Source organism: Corvus kubaryi, unplaced genomic scaffold, assembly GCF_017639235.1.
Source record: "Corvus kubaryi isolate FWS band 111438036 unplaced genomic scaffold, C.kubaryi_AGA036_p1.0 37284, whole genome shotgun sequence".
In the NCBI taxonomy this organism is placed as follows: domain Eukaryota; kingdom Metazoa; phylum Chordata; class Aves; order Passeriformes; family Corvidae; genus Corvus; species Corvus kubaryi.
Window position 1 is genome coordinate 8,386,517 of NW_024581088.1, and position 20,353 is coordinate 8,406,869.

The 20,353-nt window shown below is 47.1% G+C and overlaps 1 protein-coding gene across 2 annotated transcripts in view; it reads left to right on the plus strand.

The window, feature by feature from the left end:
* YPEL2 (yippee like 2) overlaps positions 1-20,021 on the plus strand; it is a 33,355-nt gene extending 13,334 nt beyond the window's left edge. For both annotated transcript variants that reach the window (XM_042026385.1, XM_042026384.1), the window contains exons 3-5: positions 12,835-12,878; positions 13,610-13,718; positions 14,993-20,021. In XM_042026385.1, the coding sequence (XP_041882319.1) occupies positions 12,835-12,878; positions 13,610-13,718; positions 14,993-15,082 (243 nt within the window). In that variant the 3' untranslated portion in view covers positions 15,083-20,021. The remainder of the gene's footprint in view (positions 1-12,834; positions 12,879-13,609; positions 13,719-14,992) is intronic.
* Positions 20,022-20,353: the final 332 nt, after the last annotated feature.

Consider the following 20,353-nt stretch of genomic DNA (forward strand, 5'->3'; position numbering starts at 1 on the left):
GTGGCTTGTACAAGTGGCTGTTTGACAGAACAGAAGGGCAGTCCCTGCCTCAAGGGGCTTCCAAAATGTGGAGGAACTTTCCCAGGCAAACTTAAATTGTTGCCTTTTTATCTGTTTGAGTTCAGTTTGCAGAAAGCCTCGGGGAAATGTTTCAGTTCTTTCATCACAGCCTTACTTTCACATCCCTGAACCAGGCACTGCTTGTTTTCCATATGAAAACGTGGCAGAGGAAAAAGGAGGAACGAGGATGGGAAAGGGAGTGGGAGATTCTGCAAACGGGGGCGTTTCTCAGGCTGTGGAGCAGCTCATCCTGAACCTGACTGTGCCACTCGAATCCAAACAGCCCAAATGACACCATCCTTGGGAACATTCCCAAGAAAACAGGCTTTTATGGAACAGCAGGGTGTTGGTGATTTGCCTCCATGAAATTAATTCCTCTGCTCCTTTTGCCCCGAGCTGTGCAGAGACCATGCGAGAGCTGGGCTGCTCTGCACTCCAGGAGCTTTTAGCTCCTTTGGATGCACACAAGTTGCAGCACTGGCTCGAGCTGTTGGATGAAGCACAAGCTGGAGCTGAATCCCAGGATTGTTCTGTGTCAGTCCATACTTTCATTTCCTCTCCATCTCCCATGTTTCCCCTCCCAGCCCTTCAGCACCAGTGTTAACTTAACTCTGGCTTCAAAGTGTTTTGCCAGGACCAGGTATCCAAAACTCTTTGACAAATATGCCTTGGCAGGGCAGTTTTTGCTCCTTTCTCTACTTCAGGAAAACCTTGTGCTTGTGCAGGGGTAGAGAAGGTTTCTCAATAAACCACTGCTATTTAAAGAAAACAATCGATGCTGAGGCTTTTAAGAAAATCCAAAGCTGTTACATGAAGCCAGTTACCAAAATGTTTCTTACTTGGCCTTTTATCTCCTGCAGCCTGAGGGAGAAAGTGGTTTAGTGTGTCTGATTTGTAACAAGATCTGAATTGTAGGTTGGACTGTCTGGCCAAGAAAGGCCTTATTGACTTAGAAATATTAAGGTGATCAGATAAATTGGGTGGAGTGAGTAGTTTTCCTTTCTGTGTTCCTTTGGTGTCTGGGTTAGCATGAGTGGAGGTTCTTGTTCCCTTGGAGCAATGCATCATTTAAAAGGCTGTGCCAAATTTAGTACATGCTCTTGTTTCATTGCTTTTTCCAGTGCTTAAGTGGGCTGAGACTTTGGGAACTCAACCCTGCCCTGCAACAGATTCCTGTGTGACCTTGAGGAAGTCACTGGATGTCTTTATTCCTTCTTCTCCCCACCTGAAATGCTGCTGCTTTGTCCACTCTGCTTGGAAGAGTTTGGAGCAGGTCCTGTCTGCTCCTCCAAATTAGTACAGGGTGTCCCAATCTTCTTTGATTGTAATGTAAAAACAAAACCACTGTGCCAGGCAACTGTACTTAAAAAGCACATTTCAATGCCAAAAAATAAGTGAAAGGTACTTCTTGTTACAGGCACAACATCCCATGGTTTTTAGAATGTTTAAGAAAAAAATATATTCCATAATCAATGTCTCCAGGAAGGAGTCACAGGAGGTTTTCTTTTGCATCATTTTCTGGTGGGGCCTGAGGGAACAGCCAACAAAATAGACACTTAACAAGGTAAAGTTAAACAAGTTTCTCCAACTGGGAGGGGTGATGCTGATTTCTACCTCCTCTGTGCCATTCCAACTCTTTGTGTGCCTTTTCTGTTTGAATCCACACGTCCTTGGTGCCCTTCAAGGAGGTTGGGAACAAGAGCAGAAAGATCCAGGCCGAAGATGGCACTGGAATGTCTTGGGTGCTGGTTTTTTGTGCTATGTGAGCAGTAATTCAGCAGAAATGTCCCTGATTATGGAAATATGTGGAGAATGTCTTGTGGGCGTCCTGCAGTTTCTTTTTTTCCACGAATTGCTGTGATCCAACTGCTAAACATTATGCAGTGATGTATCCTCTGAAGTTAGCCCGAGGCTTGCCGGGGAAGTTTAATGTTTTCCTTTGATGTCTGCATGGAACCTCGCTGAACATGAATGGGAAATTCTTCAGCACAAAAGGCTGCAGCTCCTCCAGCACTGAGAATTTAGGAAAAATAGAGGACTTCTGTGTGCCTGACTTTCTTATTTGGGGTTGGGTTGTTAATGAGGGAGCACTTAGAAGCTCTTTTTGATCTTCTCAGTCGGGAGTTGGGAGGTTTATCAGGAAAATTCCCTCCCAGTCCTTCTGGCCTCTCTCTTCCCTGGCTGCTGGAGACTGAGCCTGGTGGTTCAGCGGCCTCTTGGTGAGATTTATGGCTCGCTGAAAGCTTCAAACTTTGCTCCATGTTGCAACTGGAGGATCTGAAAAGGATTTGAAGCTTTGGTGCTTCCAGAGAACTTTTGGAGGAATTCAGCTGCTTGGAAGTATTTGATGCACCACATACAGGTGAAAGGAGCGGCAGTTGTTGGGTTTTTTGGTTTGGCTCTTTGCTTTTTTTTTCTTTTTTCTTTCTTTCATGTGGACAAGGCAGTGTTTAATGTTCTTCAGGGCTTTACATGTCAGGAACCAGCTGATATTTGTAGTTCAGTTCACTCTGAAGATGTGAAGTTATTTGCTGGCTGGGGGCAACGTGCACAGAAGGTAGAAGAATAATCTTAAAATTACAACGTGGTAATTTTTGACTTAATGGAAAAAGAGGCATTTTATAGGTGTCCAAGACAAGTCTGATGAAAATCCTGCATTTCCATCATAGGAAAAAGCAGTGTATGAGGTGAGATGGGTATTCCCTTCTCAAGGGTGAAGTTCTTATATTTCATTACACTGGTTTTATTCTTGCTTTAAAGTAGATCTTGTTCCTTCCCAAATATGAATTTAAGTTCCCAGCTCCACAGTAATGAACTCTTAGGGCCAGGAGGAGCCATCACATCATCACACCTGACCTCTGGAGCATGGGCCAGTGGATTTCACCAGGATTGCAGCAATTCTTGCAGGAAAAGCATTTAGTCTCCATTTGAAGACTTCGAGAGGGAAAATTCACTGCTCCCTTTGGTCATTTTTTTTCCCAGTGGTTAATCATCCTTACTATTAAAAATCAGAGACTTTGAACTTAGATTTGTCTGACTTGTGCTGCCTGTCACTGGCCATTATTTTATTTCTTTTGCTAATAAAATACATCTCTAGTCCCAATAAAATACATCTCTAGTCCCTACTCTTCTCCCTGTAAAAGGTCTGCAGTAACCAAAGTCACTCTTGATCGCTTTTTGGATAGACTAAACAGATTCAGCTCTGTCAGGTTCCAATTTGATTTTTTCCAGTTCCATATAATTTTTGTGGTTCTCTTCAACATTTTTAGCATTTCAGTATCTTTTTTAGGGATGGGAACAGGGCTGATCTCATTGTTGCAGCCTCACACTCAGCAGCAGCATCTTTTCAGCTCACACGTTTCATAATTGTATCAGTCTCACTGGCTCAGCACTGCACAGAAATCTTCTGTTCATTTATTTGCTGTGAGCTCTTCATGCACCAGATTTATCAATTTTATGCACATTTCTAGAAGCTGTCCAGTAGCTTTTGGATCCTCCTTTCCAGCTCTTGTTCCCTAATGAATTTGCCACTTCCAGGCATTATTCAGAGCTTGCTCTTAATTGCAAGTATTAGAGTTCAAGCAGTAAATGATAAACAGCAAAGCAGCTCCGGGAGAAGTCATTAGGAGTTTTTTAGCTTCCCATTTCACTGCTGTGAACGTGAGAGGGGAGGCACCTTGTAATTCTTGGCTTCCATGAAGTTTAAAATTAAATGCAGGTCGAGAGGATTTCAATCCTCAGTAGAACAATGTGTCATCAAAGCTGTTCAATGGGTCTTTTCCTTCAGCAGGAGATGGAGCCTTGATTAGACTTTTCCAGACAAATCCATCCCCAGAACCCTTTCCAGGCAAGTTGGTGTTTGCAGGGAGGAGGGCAGAGGGTCTAAGGTTGCTATTTGAGTCCCTCAGCTCTGTGTTTGGGAGGGAATAAACAAACAACAAGTGCCCTTTGCAGGAAAAAGTCAGGATGTGAAATCCGAGCTGAGCGATGAGAATTTGTGGTGCCCATTCCATAATGCAGCCACCTAAATTAGATCCTTCTGTCCTGTGGAATTGCTTCCTCTGGGGTTTATCCTACAAGTGACTGTGTTCCCTCAGATCCTACTGTCCATAAAGGGACTGAAGAGAGTCAGGATCAGCCTTTCATGTAGTCAGGTTATGGTTGTTTAATAGAACGAGCCCAAGGTAATTTGTAGCTCCTTGCATAATTGTGTTTATACAGCAATTAACTGCTGTGCGATTTTAAAAATATTTCATTCTGTTCCAAAAAAAGAAGGGAAAAGACAATAAATCATAAGAGTTTAGAATTCCCTTTCAAGGAGGAGGAACAGGGTAAAAATGGATTTTTCTAATCCATCACTTTCTTCATGGAAACAGCTCTCCTTTTATCTGCTGCTTCCTCTGCCTTAGAATTGATGACCTGGGCATAAATAAAATATTGTTCCCATTTATTATCCAGGGAGCTGCCAGGGACAAAGGACAGTTGAATCATCAGGGTTTTTGCTGCAACTGCTGCAAATCCTGAACAACTGGAGCTCGGAGCTGGTGAGGTCTGAGCCTTGCTGGGGGTTTCAGCTGTTGGCCCTTGCAGCTGGAAAAGGAGGGAATTCCAGCAGGCTCCAAGGCTTGCTCCTGCAAGGAGCTGCCCTGGGAATTTCCCTTGCAGGTGTGTGGTTTTAATCTGGTTTATCGTGGTAGGAGCAGCCCAGGAACAACAGAGAGCTCTGGTTTAATCTGTAATTTAATCACCCACACAAATAAGGGGGCAATGCAGGGGGGCTTTTCCCACCTGCTGCCTTTGGGGAGAAGACCCTGAGGGGTCCCTGATGATAATTCCTATTTTAGAGTAGCAGGAAATGCTGTCAGAGGACTTCTCACATCTGCTTTAGGGGAGCTGTTGTGTCTGCCAGGCAGCAGCACATCCCTGTAGGAGTCTGTAGGAGCCTGTCCTCCCTGGAGCAGCATCTGCAGTTTTCCTCATCCAGCAGGACTGGAATGGGCAAGGATTGAAGCTCAGGGAGACAAAGAAACTCCCACCCAGAGTCTCCTCTCTTAAAATGCACAGTGGGAATCACAACTGGCAGGATAAGTAGCAATAACAAAGGTAGAAACTGGGGCTGAATACCTGGAATTGGGGAGATTTCCAATGATCCCTTTCAGCAATGATTGCCATGGAAAAAATGAGTTAAAATCTGATTGAACTGGAGCATCTCAAATAAAAACACCTGGATTCCAGCTCAGCTCTGAGGACACATCCACAGGAATAAAATAGATTCCGGTACCAAAACTTGTTTTGACAAGAGACAAACACTGAGAATTTAGGTGATGGATTAAACAAGGAAGGATAACTCGAAATTCTCAGTCATGAGGTGTTTGATGGCTTCATCTCCCTGCAGTGGATCTTCCGCAGGGACACAGGGGAGCTGCTGCCCTGGACAGATCTGCTTTTGCTGAGAAGCAAGTCTGCCCTCACTGTCAGCATTGCTGCTATTATGGGCTGCATTAATGGCAAACAGTGCTCCACTGATACGTGGGCACTCAGTATTATGCTGCTAATTAAATAACTCGTTGCATTAGCAGTTTCCATCTTCCATCCCAGCTCTGTGTTTATCTCCAAAACCCATGCAGCAGCAATAATTAATGTGGAAGTAAAGGGCTTTATTCTCCCCCTGCTGCTGCTTTTTAAAATGACTGGATTGGTGGATGCTTTGAGCCTACAGGAAAACAGCAGCACTCAAAAGTGGGGGATAAAACCCACAGGAAAAATCACATTTTCCATCCCTGTCTATCCAGAAAGGGCTTCATTGTCACCCTCTGTAGTATTTCACAGTAAATAACAAAATTCTCTTCTGCATGCCAAATGTAAATGGCTGTCACTGGTGACTGAAGTGCCGGAGGTGCCAAACTCATCTCAACTCCAGCTCTCAACCAGGGAATGCTGGTGCCTGTTGGGAATGAGGCCATGGAAGTGCAGGGATCAGGGTTAACCAATGCCCAGGCTCCCTGCCCTTCTGGGATTCATAATCACACACATCTCTCCTCGCTGCCTGGGCTGCAGAGAACGGGGATCTGCCTCCTGGAGCTGCTCTGCTTTTCTCTGCCCCTAAATAAATTGGAGTAATTGCTTTTAAAAGTAAACACTCCATCTGCTCTTTCTCCCCACAGTATTTTCATCCTTTTTCATCTTAAAGTCAAGTTTTGAAGCACAACAGCAGCAGTAACCAGAGACTGTGGAAATCACAAGAGAAGCTCCAAAATATTGTGAAGTTTTATAGAAGTAATAAATTTGATGTATTTCTTTTATTTGCCTTCAGTAGTTTGTGCCCTTAGCATTCACATTTTGAAATTTCCCTTTGAAGTCTGTGAGCTGGAAACTCATTTAAAAATAAATAAGAACAGAGTCCAGGAGCCCAGGGCTTCAGGAAGGAGGGGGAATAGCACTGGGCTTGTGATAACACGAGGAGAATTCAATGTGAAGTGAGTCAGAACAGCCTGGCCGGCACATGAGGGACAAGGGGACAGAGCAGTTCACAACTATTTTGTGAATTTTGACATTTTTATAGAGTTTGGCTCAGGATTTAGCTCAGAGCAGTGTCTTAATCTGTGTTCGAAATCCAAGTGCTCGAGGAAAAGCCACCCCCTCGATTTTAGGCAGTTTGTACTTCCCTGAGTGCTGCTCTTCATTAATTGCAGAGCCTCAGATGAGATTCTGTCTCTCCCTTTTGCAACTGCAATATGAAATTTCCCCTTCGAGAGACATCCCCTGCCCTGCCCTCTGGTTATGGATTGCTAACTGGGAATGTGCCCCTGGATCCTGACCCATTTAAATCCATTCATGAAGCCCCACGTGCCTGTTGGTTTTCCATCTTCCTGGGCAGAGTGACATTCCAGAGATAATGCTGGATGCCCACCGTGCTTCATGATACTTCAGCATTTTCACAGAATCTTCTGAAAATGAGCATTTTTCTTGGCTTCAGCTCCCAGAAGTGTGAGAGGATGGGAGATTTGAAAACCAAACCAAACTGAACCAAAAAAGTCCTTCTTGAAAAGAATTTAAAAATGAACCGTTCCTTAGCTTCGCCTGAGGATTTTAAGGATCAGGAGCTGTTGTATGTCACTGGAACACTGGGATTTTGGAGCCCAAGGATTCTTGTGGGTTGGAGTGGGGCTAGGAGTTGGGAGGCAGAATAAAAAATTGCAATGGTGTCTCCCATCAGAATAAAACCAGACAAAAAGCCTTTCATCTGTGCACCTTCCTGCTCACAGGCTGCATAACCTGAGCCACAAAATCCATGTGAGCTGCTGGGATGGAGCTGTTCCAAGGATGGAATGCAGCAGATCCTGGTTATTCCCTGTGTTTTTGCACTGTGACATAAACTGCAGGGGAATAAAGGCCGTGCTGAATTAATTGAATTATTTCAGAGATGAGTTTGGTCCGCTAATTCCATATCGACTTTGGGCTTTAAATAGCATTAAGGACCCGTGTTAAAACTCAATTAAAACTCAGGAATGCAGCTGGAACAGGGTAAGGTCACATCTGTGCACGAGGTGGAATAATGGAACCTGTTCCCTTGACATGGGTCTGTGTCTTGTGTAATCGGAGCAAAATTGAATCTCTGTTTAATCTGATCATGGGCTGCCCCTTCTGTGAGGGAGAGCAAGGTGGAATTAATGAACCCTGAGGAGGTCTCTGTAGTCTGTGTGGATACAGGGACCAAGTAATTGAACTCCTGCTCCCATGGGAAATGCTGGAGTGTGATGTGAGTGGATGTTTGGAATGGCTGGTGCAGGAATCTGCAGCAGGAATTTTCAGAGTTTTATTTTCCAGTTTCCTCCCTGCTGCTCAGTGACTCACAAGGAAACTCCTCACGGAGCCGTCGTACACCTGGTGCTGTTACATGAAGTGGTTCCTTTACACACATTCCAGGGCTCATCTTTTTTAATCAAATCAGATCAAATAGGGCTTGAAAGGTGCCATGAAGGCTGAGCTTTGTGTGGGATGTGGGAAAGCAGCAGGTAGGAGTTGGGATTAAGTGCATGAGCATCAGGGAACCTGGGATTTGGGGCACATCTTGGTACTCAGACTCGTGTCACGTTGGATTGACGTCACATTTTGTCTTACTTAAAGATGTCCTCTCCCTGTTCAAGCTGTATTTTATGAGAACATCTCATCTTTGATGGGTTTAAGGGTTAAACCAGCAGCAAGAATGGATAAAGCTTCCAGTCAGTGTTGTACTATGGCTGGAGTAACTCAAACCCAAAAGCTGGGAAATCGGTGATCCCAGATCTCTCTGGCGAGGTCGTTGGGTGGATTTCTCAGGCACAGACTCAGTGCCTGAGGGTTTGTAACATCCCTTCTCTCACTGAAATATCACAGGGAACGTGTCCTGTTTGGGCAGTCCTGGTTCCTGTGCTCGTTTGGCTCCTCCTGACGCGGCCGTTCCGCATTGCCCAGGACGTGCCACGGCCGTGGCTCTCCGGGGTGGCTTTGGGCCCTCAGTTCCATTTGCATCCCTGCAGTGGGAATTATTTCAGGAGCAGAGCGTGAAGGGGCACACGCTGTTCCTTTTCCCTTTTGGACCTCTTTGGGACCAGTTGCCTTTTCATTTCTGTTTTATTGGATTGTTAAAAGGCTGCCAGCTGGATATAGGTAAGTGGGGGTTTTCTCTGCTGCAGTCTGCAGGGAACAAGCATCACTGTGGAGCCATTTAGTCCTGGCAACTGCTTCCTCTTTTTCCAGATGATTCCAGCAGCTCTTTCTGTGTTTAGCCTATTGTCAAATACCGTCACAAAGACTTGGGGTATTAATCCTGTCATCTGCTCAGAGAGTGGAACTGCTGAGTGGGCTGTGCTGTGAATGAGGAGCTGGAGGTGCCAGGGGGAAGCAGGACGGTGTTTTTAGAGTTTGTGCCTTTCCCTGGCATCACTGATGGAATGTCAGAATTGCCTCCTGTGTCACCAGAGAGGGGAATGTGCCAGAGCAAAGGTCTGGAGGTGGAACAGGGAGCAGGCTGGAGGGGTGGAAGGGCAGAGCCCTGCTCTGCGTGGCTCTGCCGAGGGGAGCTCAGAGTGGGTTCAGCACTTTGGGCTGAGAGCAGAGTGTAACAAATGGACTCACCCAAACCAGCAGCTCCCAAGGTCATGGCTGCTGAATAGAGCAGGATTCAGGGTCCTGCAGGCTGGGTCCATCCCTGGTGAGCAGGACCTGTCTGCCCCAGAGGAGCTGGGTGTGGGTGCAGGTCCCACTTGCTCCTGCAGCAGGGCTGGTTGAGCAGCGTCTGTGAAACCCCAAATCCCTCTCTGCACACTCAGTCTCTCACCAGAGCTGCAGTTCTGCACTCTGCCTCTCTGCCAAAGCATGTAGAGAACTCCCTGCTCCACAGGCCCCCACACTGTGGCCAGGAAGCACTCCCTGGGATTGTCCTGGATAACGGGGTAAAGAGGGAAAAGCCACTTCCCTCAAACCCACCCCACCCCTTGCAAAACATTTGTTTTTTTTAAAACAACGATTTCACAGCTCTGATTTGGGATCAGCACAGCTGAGGGGCCATAACAAGTGCCTGCAAACTGGGTGGCAGGAGCTTCTTAAACCAGAGCAGCTGCCAAAGCATCTTAACATGGAGCTTCTGCCATGAGGAGAGAGCTTGGCAGGCTGGGATCTGCTCCAAACTGCTGACTCCAGGCTTGTGGCTCCCCACCTGGATACTCCAATCAGCCCTCCTCAGGCCCTGCAGCTTTTGGATGCCTCTCTTCTGAGCAGCCCAGGAGTGGGGAAGGTTCCTGAGCTGAGTGTCAGGAGGAATGAGCTGTCGTGCATCTCAAATCCCAACAGCTCGTGTTGTCTTTTGGAGGGCTCAGGCAGGATGGGGAGGGAGGGTTGTGTTGCTGGCATGTCCAGATGTGTTTCCAGCCAGACTCTGAGCATTAGCAGTGCAGGAAAAAATCTGTGCTTGGGCTTCCAGTGAGAAACAACAACAGAAAGATCCTTTCCATTTTTTTCAGCTGGAAAGTGATGCCAGGAGCTGTTATTTCAGAGAGCAAGAAGTCTGGATTTCTGTGGGAGGCGGGGTGAGATGCACCTTTGAATGTGTATCAGGAAAATCTACACAGAGAAAATGCAGAGCACAGAAAGTAGGTCTGGCTGCTGGCTGTCACTTCAGTGAAAATCAAGTGTCTTGTGGAAATCTTTGCGTGTCTCTTAGAAAAACAAACAAAACAACAAAAACAAACACAGGAGCATCTGCTCGTGTATAAATATACCTGTTTTTTTCTGATTTTGTAGCTCCCATTACAGCATATGCCAGTTTCTCTGGCGTGCCAGAGGAGCAGGAACATCTCCAGGAAATGCTCAGGTTACAACACTGAGATAAAAGCTGCCTGTGCCACCTTTGTAAAGATACAGCCAGCTGAGTCTTAGAGAGGGCAAATGCACTGGGGAACTTGTGGTTACCAGACTTCTCTCCCTTCTTTTTACATGTTTTGCCAAATCCTTTGCTGGCTGCAGGGTGACTATTAAGATGGCACTGAAAGCTGAGCAGTGGTTTGTTGAAAACTTCTGCTTGGGCAGGGGATAAATAATGTGATTTTTTTTTTTTTCCAGTGACCACCCTTAGATACCCTCAAGCACTGGCTTGAGCTGGAAGGAAGGGCAGGCACCTCTGGAAGGACGCTACTGTCCCTGGGAGTGGAACAATGTCCAGTGGGCCCCAGCACAGCTGATGGGATTGGGTTTGTTGTTTATTAAAGACAGGCCTTTGTACAGCAGGAATGGAAAATCCTATTTCTGTACCAATAAAAACTCTGCTCCCATAGTTGCTGTTACTGGCAAACTCAGCCACTTTGGTGTTTATGGAAAAGTGTTTACTCGGGAGGACTGGATGGTGAGCAAGCTTCATCTGCTTTCATTTTGCTCTGATGGCACACACGTTGCTGTGGGACTTTGTGTTTCATCCCTGAGCTCTTTTCCAGGGCATCCCAGTCGTGCAGCAGGGACAGGCAGTGCCCTCCTGTTTGCTGCAGCCAGGTCTGGCTTGAACCCTCCTTTCTGGCCAGGGAATCATCATTTGATTTCCCCCCAGGACACCGGGATGGTGCAGGGTGTGTTTGAGAGCAGCCAGGCTGGTTGGATGGGGGGTATGACAGCAGCAGGAGCACAGAGCCCGAGTTCTGCAGAGGGATTAAAAGCAGCTTCTCTAATAAATGCAATTACACAAACATGCTTGAGCCGTGTGTCCTATTTAATTCCTTCCCAAGAAAAGAGGCATTCCTCGGGGCACTGCTTTTGTCTGAGTCAAAGAGATATCCCAGTGCCTCGGGCATCCTCTCTGAATCCACAGTGGCTCTTCTGTGCCCTGGGTGGCAACTAATATTGGGCTTCAGATTGCTCTGAAGAGCAGTTATTCCTGCAGGACCGAGGGAATTCTGTGCCAGGCAGGGAATTTATAGCTGGCAGAGCCCTTGCTGCCATGCAGACCTCACAGGCAGCTGGCACTGCTGGCTGTGGCTCCCTGCCCGGGTGCCCTGTGGCATTTTTGCCCTCTGAGGTGCCTCTGCTCTGTGGAAAGGATCCTTTTGCCATTGGGGATCTTCCCAAGGAAGCTGTCAGGGCTTTGACTTTGCTGCTCCACGAGGCAGGAGTTGGGCAGGTGCAGGAGTGCACTGGTGGAATGGGACGACCCAGGGAGGGCAGGGACCCCCCCGAGATTGTTTAATGTGATGTGGGGTTGCTCTTAACCAAATAAATGACCATTGTTAGAGGGCCAGGGAGGTAAAACATGAATGTTTCTCTTTCCTCAAAACCCTGTCCCCCCTTTTAAGGGTTTTTGGTCTGAAATCATCAGCTGAGGTTTTAAGAAAACCACTGAACATTCCAAGGTTCCTGGTGAGGTGCAAAGGATTAAATGGTCCAGAAAAGCAGCTTTTTGACTTCCCCAGCTCCTGCCCCTCAGTGCAGGCATTCCCTGAGGTGTCCCACAAGGTAACCTGTGTACAGACAGCCCAGCTCTCGCTCAAGCACCAAATGTTTAATTCAGTGTGTGCTTGTCAAAGCACATTAAAAATGCAGGTGGCACTTGGTGCCTGTCAGCCAGGCACTGTCACAGACATGGCACACTGGGATCTGCTGGGAAGTGCTGGGAGTGCCTGCAGTGTCCTGCCAGGCTGGCACTGCCCTGCTCCCTCCAAAACGCTGCCTTTCCATGGTGATGCTCAAAGATCCTGAGGAAATGTGAGGCAGAGAGGATGGGCCCGGATTATCTGGGGTGGTTTGGCTGCTCCGTGCTTCTCTTGTCCATCTTCCTCTCGATCTTCTACTGTGTTTAACCCCAGTCTGAAGATCTCCCAGGCCCCAGTAGGAGTATGAGGCTTGCACACACCTCAGGGCTGAGGCTTTTGTGAAATCCCTGGAATTGTGTTTGTGTGCCATAGCTCCTGGAACAGATAGATCCCAATCCCTCAGCTTGGTTCAGCATCTGGCTGTGCAATTCCCAAGGGGAATTAGTGTGCAAGTGCAGTTTGAAAAGAGATTCAAACCAATTTTTGGCAGCCTTCAGGTGAGGCTGAGGTGTGGTGTGAAGTTCACAAGCACTGAATGGGTGAGAAGGGATTTTGCTGGGACACAAGAGAGAAAACTCAACTCTTGAGCAGCACGTTGGGCCTGTATGAGAACACTGGTGATTCCAGGTGTGTCCTGAGAAAAGGGCAGGTGTTAGAGCTGGATAACAGTTGCCTCTTTCCTCTCAAGCAGCCAACTGAGCTTTGTTTTCTTGCCTTCCAGTCCTTCCAGGGCAGCCAAGGACGAGCGTACCTCTTCAACTCCGTGTGAGTACCCCGCATGTGCCGCATCGCTCGGGGCGGATTTAACAAAACCCTCCTGAAAAAAGAAAAAAAACCCATAGTTTTCGTCAGAAAACCTCTGCCTGGGGCTTGGGAGCTTCCTGAAAAGTTGGAGAAAGAGGCAGAAATAGCCCCTGATTCATATTTGAGTCGTGTAGAGGTTTCAGATAAGCAGCAAGGAAAAGGTGATTTTTTTCGTCATCAGGTTGAGCCATCGGAGCTAATGGCTGAGTCATTCTCTTCTCCCAGGGTGTAGTTGGACCAAAGAGCCAGAGTTTTATAAATGTGGAGATATCTAAATATGCACTTCATGAAAACTAAGTATAATTTTCCCAGTGACTGGAAATAGTGTTGGGGAGGTCACTGCTGGTCTCTCTTTCAGCAGAACTGCTGATTTCAGTCACATTTTTCAATTTTCCATTTGGGAAAGTAAAAGTACCATTTTATCAATTTGAGAATGAAAATCTTTCTCAAATGCCTAATTAGCACAAGTGACTGGAGTGTTATTAATCTTCTGTTCAAAGCTTTGAATAAAAATCCTATTTTACCTTTTCATTCTGCTCTGGAACTGTGGGAGAGCTTTGTTCTGGGCACAGCTGGGAAACTCAGAACCTCCTGCTCATGTTTTCAAACACTGCAATGAAATCATTGTCAGCTTTATTGGAGCATCTTGATGGGGAAAGGCACTAATGGGGAGCATCTGTGCTTTGTCCCAGAGTTAACGTGGGCTGTGGCCCTGCAGAGGAGCGGGTGTTGTTAACAGGATTGCACGCCGTGGCAGATATTTACTGTGAAAACTGCAAAACCACGCTGGGCTGGAAATATGTGAGTATTTGTGTCCCTGGCTTTGCCCCTGGGCAGCTTTGCTCCAGCTGAGGGGGTGGAAAGTCCGTTTTGGGAACCCAAAATGCAGGTTTTCATCTGTAACCATCTATTTTCCTCCTGCCTTGTGTGTGTTGTGCTTGGAGCATCAGCTTTAATGTAGTTGTTTTTTTACTAATAGTTTACACCTGGTTTTGGTGAGTGCCCCTCAGTGACATTTAACATAAATGAGGATCATTTCAGTCTTGTGGTTCACACTGTCTTCTTTCTATTATTCTGGTAGATGTTATCAGAATAATAGAATGCTCCATTAATACTGTGTTCTTCTCACTGGACATGCTGTTGAACATGAGTTTATCTGTTTGCTCTTCATAAATTCAATTACCTCCCAATAAAATCTGATGTTAATCCTAATTTATGCTTCTGGACAAAACCATTTTGTCCAAACATTTTCACCAGTGTCTAAACAAATCCTAGTTTCTATCTGTGGCCTCTGGGCAGAAATATTCTTCACTAAATCAGTTGAAAGGCTGTAAAAAACAAAGCATCAAAAATTGATGGGGTAGGAATCCATGCAGAAACACATTGTGGGTCTCTCAAATAGAGCAAGGCACTCAGGGCATCAACTGAGTAAAGGAAAACACAGAATTCCATGAACAGCAAGGAATGACCTCCTGCCGGGTGAGTTTTAGGTGCACAGGGAGAGCACCTGAGCAGAGCTGAGTTGGTTTGGAGATGCAGCCTCAGTAAGGGGAGTCCCTCCTGCTCAGGGATGTTGGCAATCCCAGAGGTTTCCTGGGTTTCCACAGCTGCAGGCATGGATCTGTGCAGAGTGGGATCTTCACATGGGATTCCATTTCCACATTTAATTCCCCATAATCCATCCCATTCTCAGTGAGAACCACTTCATCTCTAACAAACTTTAATAAATTCCCACACCACCCTGGAGAGAGGTGGATTTTACCACCAGTGATCCCTACATCCTGGTCCATGGAGAGTTGCCATTGGCCTACAGAAATCTGCATGTTCCATGCTGCCAATTCCTTTTTCCCAGCCTGTAAAGACAGCTAGTAGTAGGATTTAAGGTTCTAGAAGTAGGATTTAAGACTTTTTTCCCCTCATAGTTTTCCTGAAAGCCAACGGGAAGACCTGCAGTTGACTTTTTCTCTATAGGCAAGGCTCAGACTTGCACCAGCACTCCCAGATCTGATCCATAACGTGCTTTACATCCAAATATCACCTTGATCTCACTCTTCCTCCTTGTTTTTTTTTTTCAGGAACATGCTTTTGAAAGCAGCCAGAAGTATAAAGAAGGCAAATACATCATTGAACTAGCTCACATGATCAAGGATAATGGCTGGGATTGAGTGGGAAGAGCCCAGCCCTAGCAGCGTGTAAGAGAATGCCATCCAACCGAACATTATATCCAAGAGTGAGAGAGTGACTGAACGCTTGGTTCCATGCATTTAGAGGCTCTGCAATCCGGGAGCATCTTCACACCCTTCTCCATCTTTATTGGTGACTGGCCTCTAAATTTCTGTCTCTCTGTCTCTTTGCTTTGTCTCTGTTTGTGAGTTGACCCTGGCTGCTTCTCTCTCTGTTCTGGCGTTGGCTCAGAGAATGCACCGAATGCCCGACAGCCATTCCATGTGCCCAGTGCTCGATCCAGCCTGACCTGGGCTCTCCTGGCACCTCCCCAGGTGCAGGAGGAACACCCCGAGGTTTGGGCAGGAGAAGGTGGGAGAGGGGTGGGGGAGTGGGCCCGCAGGAGAACCATCAGAAGGTGACGCTGTGCTTCTCCTTTCAGTCCTGGTTAAGCAAGGCTTGAAACCATCTCCTTGTCTAAAAGGACAGAGAAATCTCTCCTTGTCTGAAAGGACAGAGAAATCTCTCCTTGTCTAAAAGGACAGAAATTACCTCACGGCTGCGTTTTCTCTCCGAGTCCCGAATCCACCGGCGGAGCCTCAGCCTGAGCCGGCTGAGCCCGAGGCAGAACCAGTTCCCCCCACAATCTGTGTTTTGTTTGCTATTTATGAACTTGTTGTTTGAGGGGGCAGGACCTGGAGGCTGGAGAGATTCCCTGCCTCTCCTTTTTCTTGCTGGTTCAGGGTAGGGAGGCCGAAGGTCCCAACAGAGCACGGCTGTGGGGAGCGTCCTCACAGCTGGAGAAACCAAATCCTGACTCTTGAGCCCTTCAGAGAGGAGGAGAAAACCACTGCAGGCAAGAGGAGGCTGGAGCTGCAGCTTAGAAAATGTGGCAGGGGTGACTAAAGGCACGTGCAAGGCAAGGAAGAGGAAATTCCGTAGAGGAGGATGGGGACAAACAGTAACAGAGGGTACCCCTGGATTTCCTGGCCTCCCCTGAGCACCCTGGGCGGTGTTTTACCAACCTTTCACAAGTGCAAGTGGGAAAATGCTGTTACAGAACCTTTTCCTTGAATCCCAGGCCCCACTGTGGGAGCCTGGCACAGAAATGGTGCGAGAGTGGGGCGAGGAGGGAGCCGAGTTCCTGGCGGTTGTGTTGCACAGGTGGATATTTCAAGCCCTGAGGTATCCTCCCCAAATCCTTCCCCCCTTTTCCCAATCCCAGCAGCCTGGTGCAGGCACAGGGAGAGTGGGAAAGAAAAAAAAAAAGAGATGAAACATCTTCCCACCACCCCTGGAATGATCTATGCCTTTTGGGGGGGGTAGATGTGGGTGTCAAAACTGCAAGGGACAACGAGTCCTTCCCATTTTAATTTTCCATTGTGATTCCTGGGCACCTTCCTGAGGTGGGTGGTGGGGAAGGGGCGTCGTGGGCGAGAGGGGAACTGTGTGAGGCCAGAATGACAACACGGAGTTTGCTCTGCAACAGTCCAGCCAGTACCTGGTGCATAACCCGAGACTAAGGAGCTGAACTTGTTTATCTCTCCCTCTGTGAGTTCTTCTTTCTGTTTGCAGAATTCTTTCAAGTCAGTTAATCCATGGGGGGAAATCTTTCTTAATCCAGAAGGAAGGAGTATTGTGCAGGGGGTGGTGACTCCTTATGAAACAGAAGCTTTGGAGCTGATGTAATCTGTTGTCTCTGGCCCCCACCCCTGAGAGATTCCAGGGGGCTGTGGAAGAGTCATTTGGTGTGAAGTTGGCAGGGAATGGGAATAGAGACTCTCCTTAAGGATCAGGGTGGAATTTAGTGTGGGATCCTTGTGCTGAAACCCAAACCTGATGAAGCAGAGGTGGTTTTTTTTCTCTCTCAAAGCTCTGTTCTTGACAACCTTGGAGAAATGAGGTGGAGTTGGCCAGGCTCCTGCAGGGGATGGAGTTGGATCCATTTGTGACCAGCCTGTCCAGAGGTGGCTTCTGCCCTCACCCTTCTGCTCTGGCTGTGTAACAATTGCTTCAGCTTTTGTTTGGGATTGTCTCTGCTTCCATCAGCCACATTCCCTCCAGTGACAAATCCAGTAGAAATCAAAGATTCCACAGCATCTCTTGTCCTGTGGACTCTGGCACTGACCTGGTGCCATTTCCCTGTCCTGTGGTTGAGGATCCGTGGCAATTTATTGAGTTTTGACTAGAGGGAAGTGATTCCTGTTCTTCAAAGAGCTCTTTAGTCTCCACAGAGCCTTTAAAGGAGCTGGGAGAGGGAAGGGATCATCCCAAATCCTATGAGGTCGAGAAGAGCACACAGAGCTTGTGGTTTGATGTTGGTATTTGGAGTGACTGCTGATGAAAAAGCGATATAAAAGGCAGGGCTGTGCAGAGAACTGCTCTGAGAAATTAACAGCTCCAGAGAGCTGCCAGGTGTGAATGTTTTTATCCATTTATTTGGGACAAAAAAGGACAGTGCCCATCAGACCTGGCTGGATTTTACTGGTCGCAGGTGTTGGGCTTTGATGGCAACCAGTCCCAGCTTGAATAGGGCAAGGTCTTAATCTGCTTTTAACTGGTTTTGTCCCATCAGCATTGGCAGAGCCCGGCCTCGAGCCCTGCTGGGAACCGGTGTGTGTGACTGTGGCTGTCCCCAGCACCCAGAGGATTCCCTGGGGAGGGACTGGGATGCCCTGCATAGGTGGATGAGGAGAAATGGGCTTGTGCAGCTCCTGGGTGTGTCCAGGAAGCAGGAAGAGCTTTAGTTGGCTGCTGATTGCCCTGGGAGCTGCTGTGCTGGGGGCTGGCAGGAATGTGGGATCTGTGCTCCTGGGGCTCCCACAGCAGCACAGGGAGAAGTGGGGGAGTCCCAGAGTGACACACTCAGAGATAACCAAAGAACTTCCGTGCTGAGCTGAGCCAGGTGGGGCCTTTTCCCAGGAGAAATGGACATGTGGCCCATGGGAGCTGCCTCCTGAGCACTTGGTGCTGTTTTCCATGGGCAGCATCCTCGGGAAAACACGGACAGCAGCGAGTTTTCCCTCTTTTTTGGATGTCCAGCCTTGTGTCTGGGCACCTGCGAGCACCCTCGAGTTTACATCCCCTCCTCTACCCCAAAGCTCAGACTTGAATAAGTTTTAAATTGTTCTTGCTCTGGTGAATTGTCTGGTGTGAAATCCTGACCCCTGTAAGAAATATTCAGATGATAATATATACAAAGCTGAAAAAATAACCCCCAGGCGTTATCTTGTGAAATATACGTTTGTAAATAATATTTAATTTTTTTTAAAAGAAATAATATATTTGGTGCTGTTTTCTCAGAGCCCCTCCCTGAGAGCACTTTTTTTGTTGTTGCTGTTTATGATGATCCTGTTGCCTTCTGTATTTGTTGGAAAGTATGTTTAAAGGGAAACAAAAATCGTAATTTACATTGTCCTCTGAAGTGGATCCGTGTTTCCTCTGGATGTGGCAGGAGAGGGGACTCGCTCCCACTCCCAGCTGGCAGATTTGGGGCTGGGTTGGGGACAGCAGCCCCCAGGGTATTTGGGATGGGAGGGGCTGCAGGCACTCAGGAGGGCTCCAGTTTCCCTCTGGGTTTCCCTGGGGCCGAGCCCAGCGTCACCTCGTGCTCCCACCAGGAATTCCCTGGAGCCCGGTGGGGCTCCCGACTTTGCCTGGATTGTAGGATCCAGGCCTGGAACTTTGTCTTGCACCAGTATTGGCTGGAGTGAAGCAGATCCGGAGCTGTAGGAATTGGGATTGGGCAGGAGCTGCAGCCTCGGATTCACTGTTGCTCGGGGACAGCAGGGATGGAGGATGGAGCTTTTTAAAAACTCGATGTTGTTTTTAACCTAAACCATAAATCTTTGGATCCTGGTTTTATTTTTGAGGGGAGTTTTTTTGTTGTTTATTATTTGTTTTAAACCAGGCTGCTACATAACAAATTAGAGTAAAAGTTTACCTCTCTTGGCAGTAAAGTTCATTTATTTTGTTCTCCTTTCTGTCTTTAATCTCCCCCCTTCTCGCCCTTCTTCATTTTTATTTCATTTGGTCTCTTGTTTATCCCAAAGTGGACCAACAGCACAAACCACTGGACTGTGTTTTGCTGAGCAAGGAGCTTTTCAAGAACTGTTGCAGGCTCTTGAATTCTCTGGGTTTGGTGCACACGACTTCAAAACACCCAGGAACAAAACAAACCCTGCGAAATAAAACCTGATGTTCTCGTGGCAATCAAGTGAGAATTTTCTCTGTATGCATTTTTCTAACTGGTCTGTGAGAGTGTGAATCATGCATTTCACTGCACTTCCCTGTTTCCAGAGGAGCTTCCACAGGAAGCAGTTTTGGGATGAAGAGGGGACACCAAACACCAAGCTCAGCTCAGTGGGAAGGAGCTCTTCCCACCACAGGAGGGGCCTCAGTGCTCAGAAACAATCAGGTTAGACAGAGATTTTTCTGCAGAAATCCTGGTGAAAAAGAACAAGCAGAAGAGGGGAAACAAAATCATCTTGAATTCAGAAAAAAAAAATTTAAAAACCAACATATTTAAATGCAAGCAGAATGGCATTGTGTAAGGTACAACCACAAATAAGCTGTTCTCATCGTTACAACTGTGTGTATCCTTTGTTTTGTTCTTCCTAAGGAAATGGGAATGCTTTCCCCACTGACAAAACTAAGGACAATATTTCCAATACCAGCCTGTCTCTGGATGCTCTTGTGTTTACAAATTGTGTATACTTTTATTTCTTTGATCTTATTTTAATTTTTTTTTTTTTGGCATATTCTTTCAGGTCGTTTGCTTCAGTCATAAATGCAATTGTTTGTTTTCAAATAATTGGTTTTCACCTTTTCATGTATTTGTACATTGTATATAGTTCTTCAGTATTAGAGGGAGGCGTATTGTTTGTCATATTTACAATGTGTTGGTGCTCATTTGAGAAAATAAAATTTTCAAGTACTAAAGCTGCTGGTCCAAATTTCTGCTCTGTTCTGTGCAAATCCCTGAAATCCAGAGCTGCTCCCAGGGGATGGGATACAGCAATTCCTGCTGCCTCCACCTCAAATCCAAGCACGGACAGGTGGAAGGCAGTGCTTTATTCGGGTTTTTCGGGATGGGCTGATGCAATCCCTGTTCATCCCACTGCTGGAGGTGGCAGGGCCCTGTCCCCGTGCCCTGTCCCCGTGCCCTGTGCCAGTGCTCTATGCTGCTGCGTGCCCTTAATTCCCCACGGGACCGAAAAAGCAACTTAACCCTCTTTGGAGAGCGCGGGGCCCTGAACTCTGAGCCCTGAACT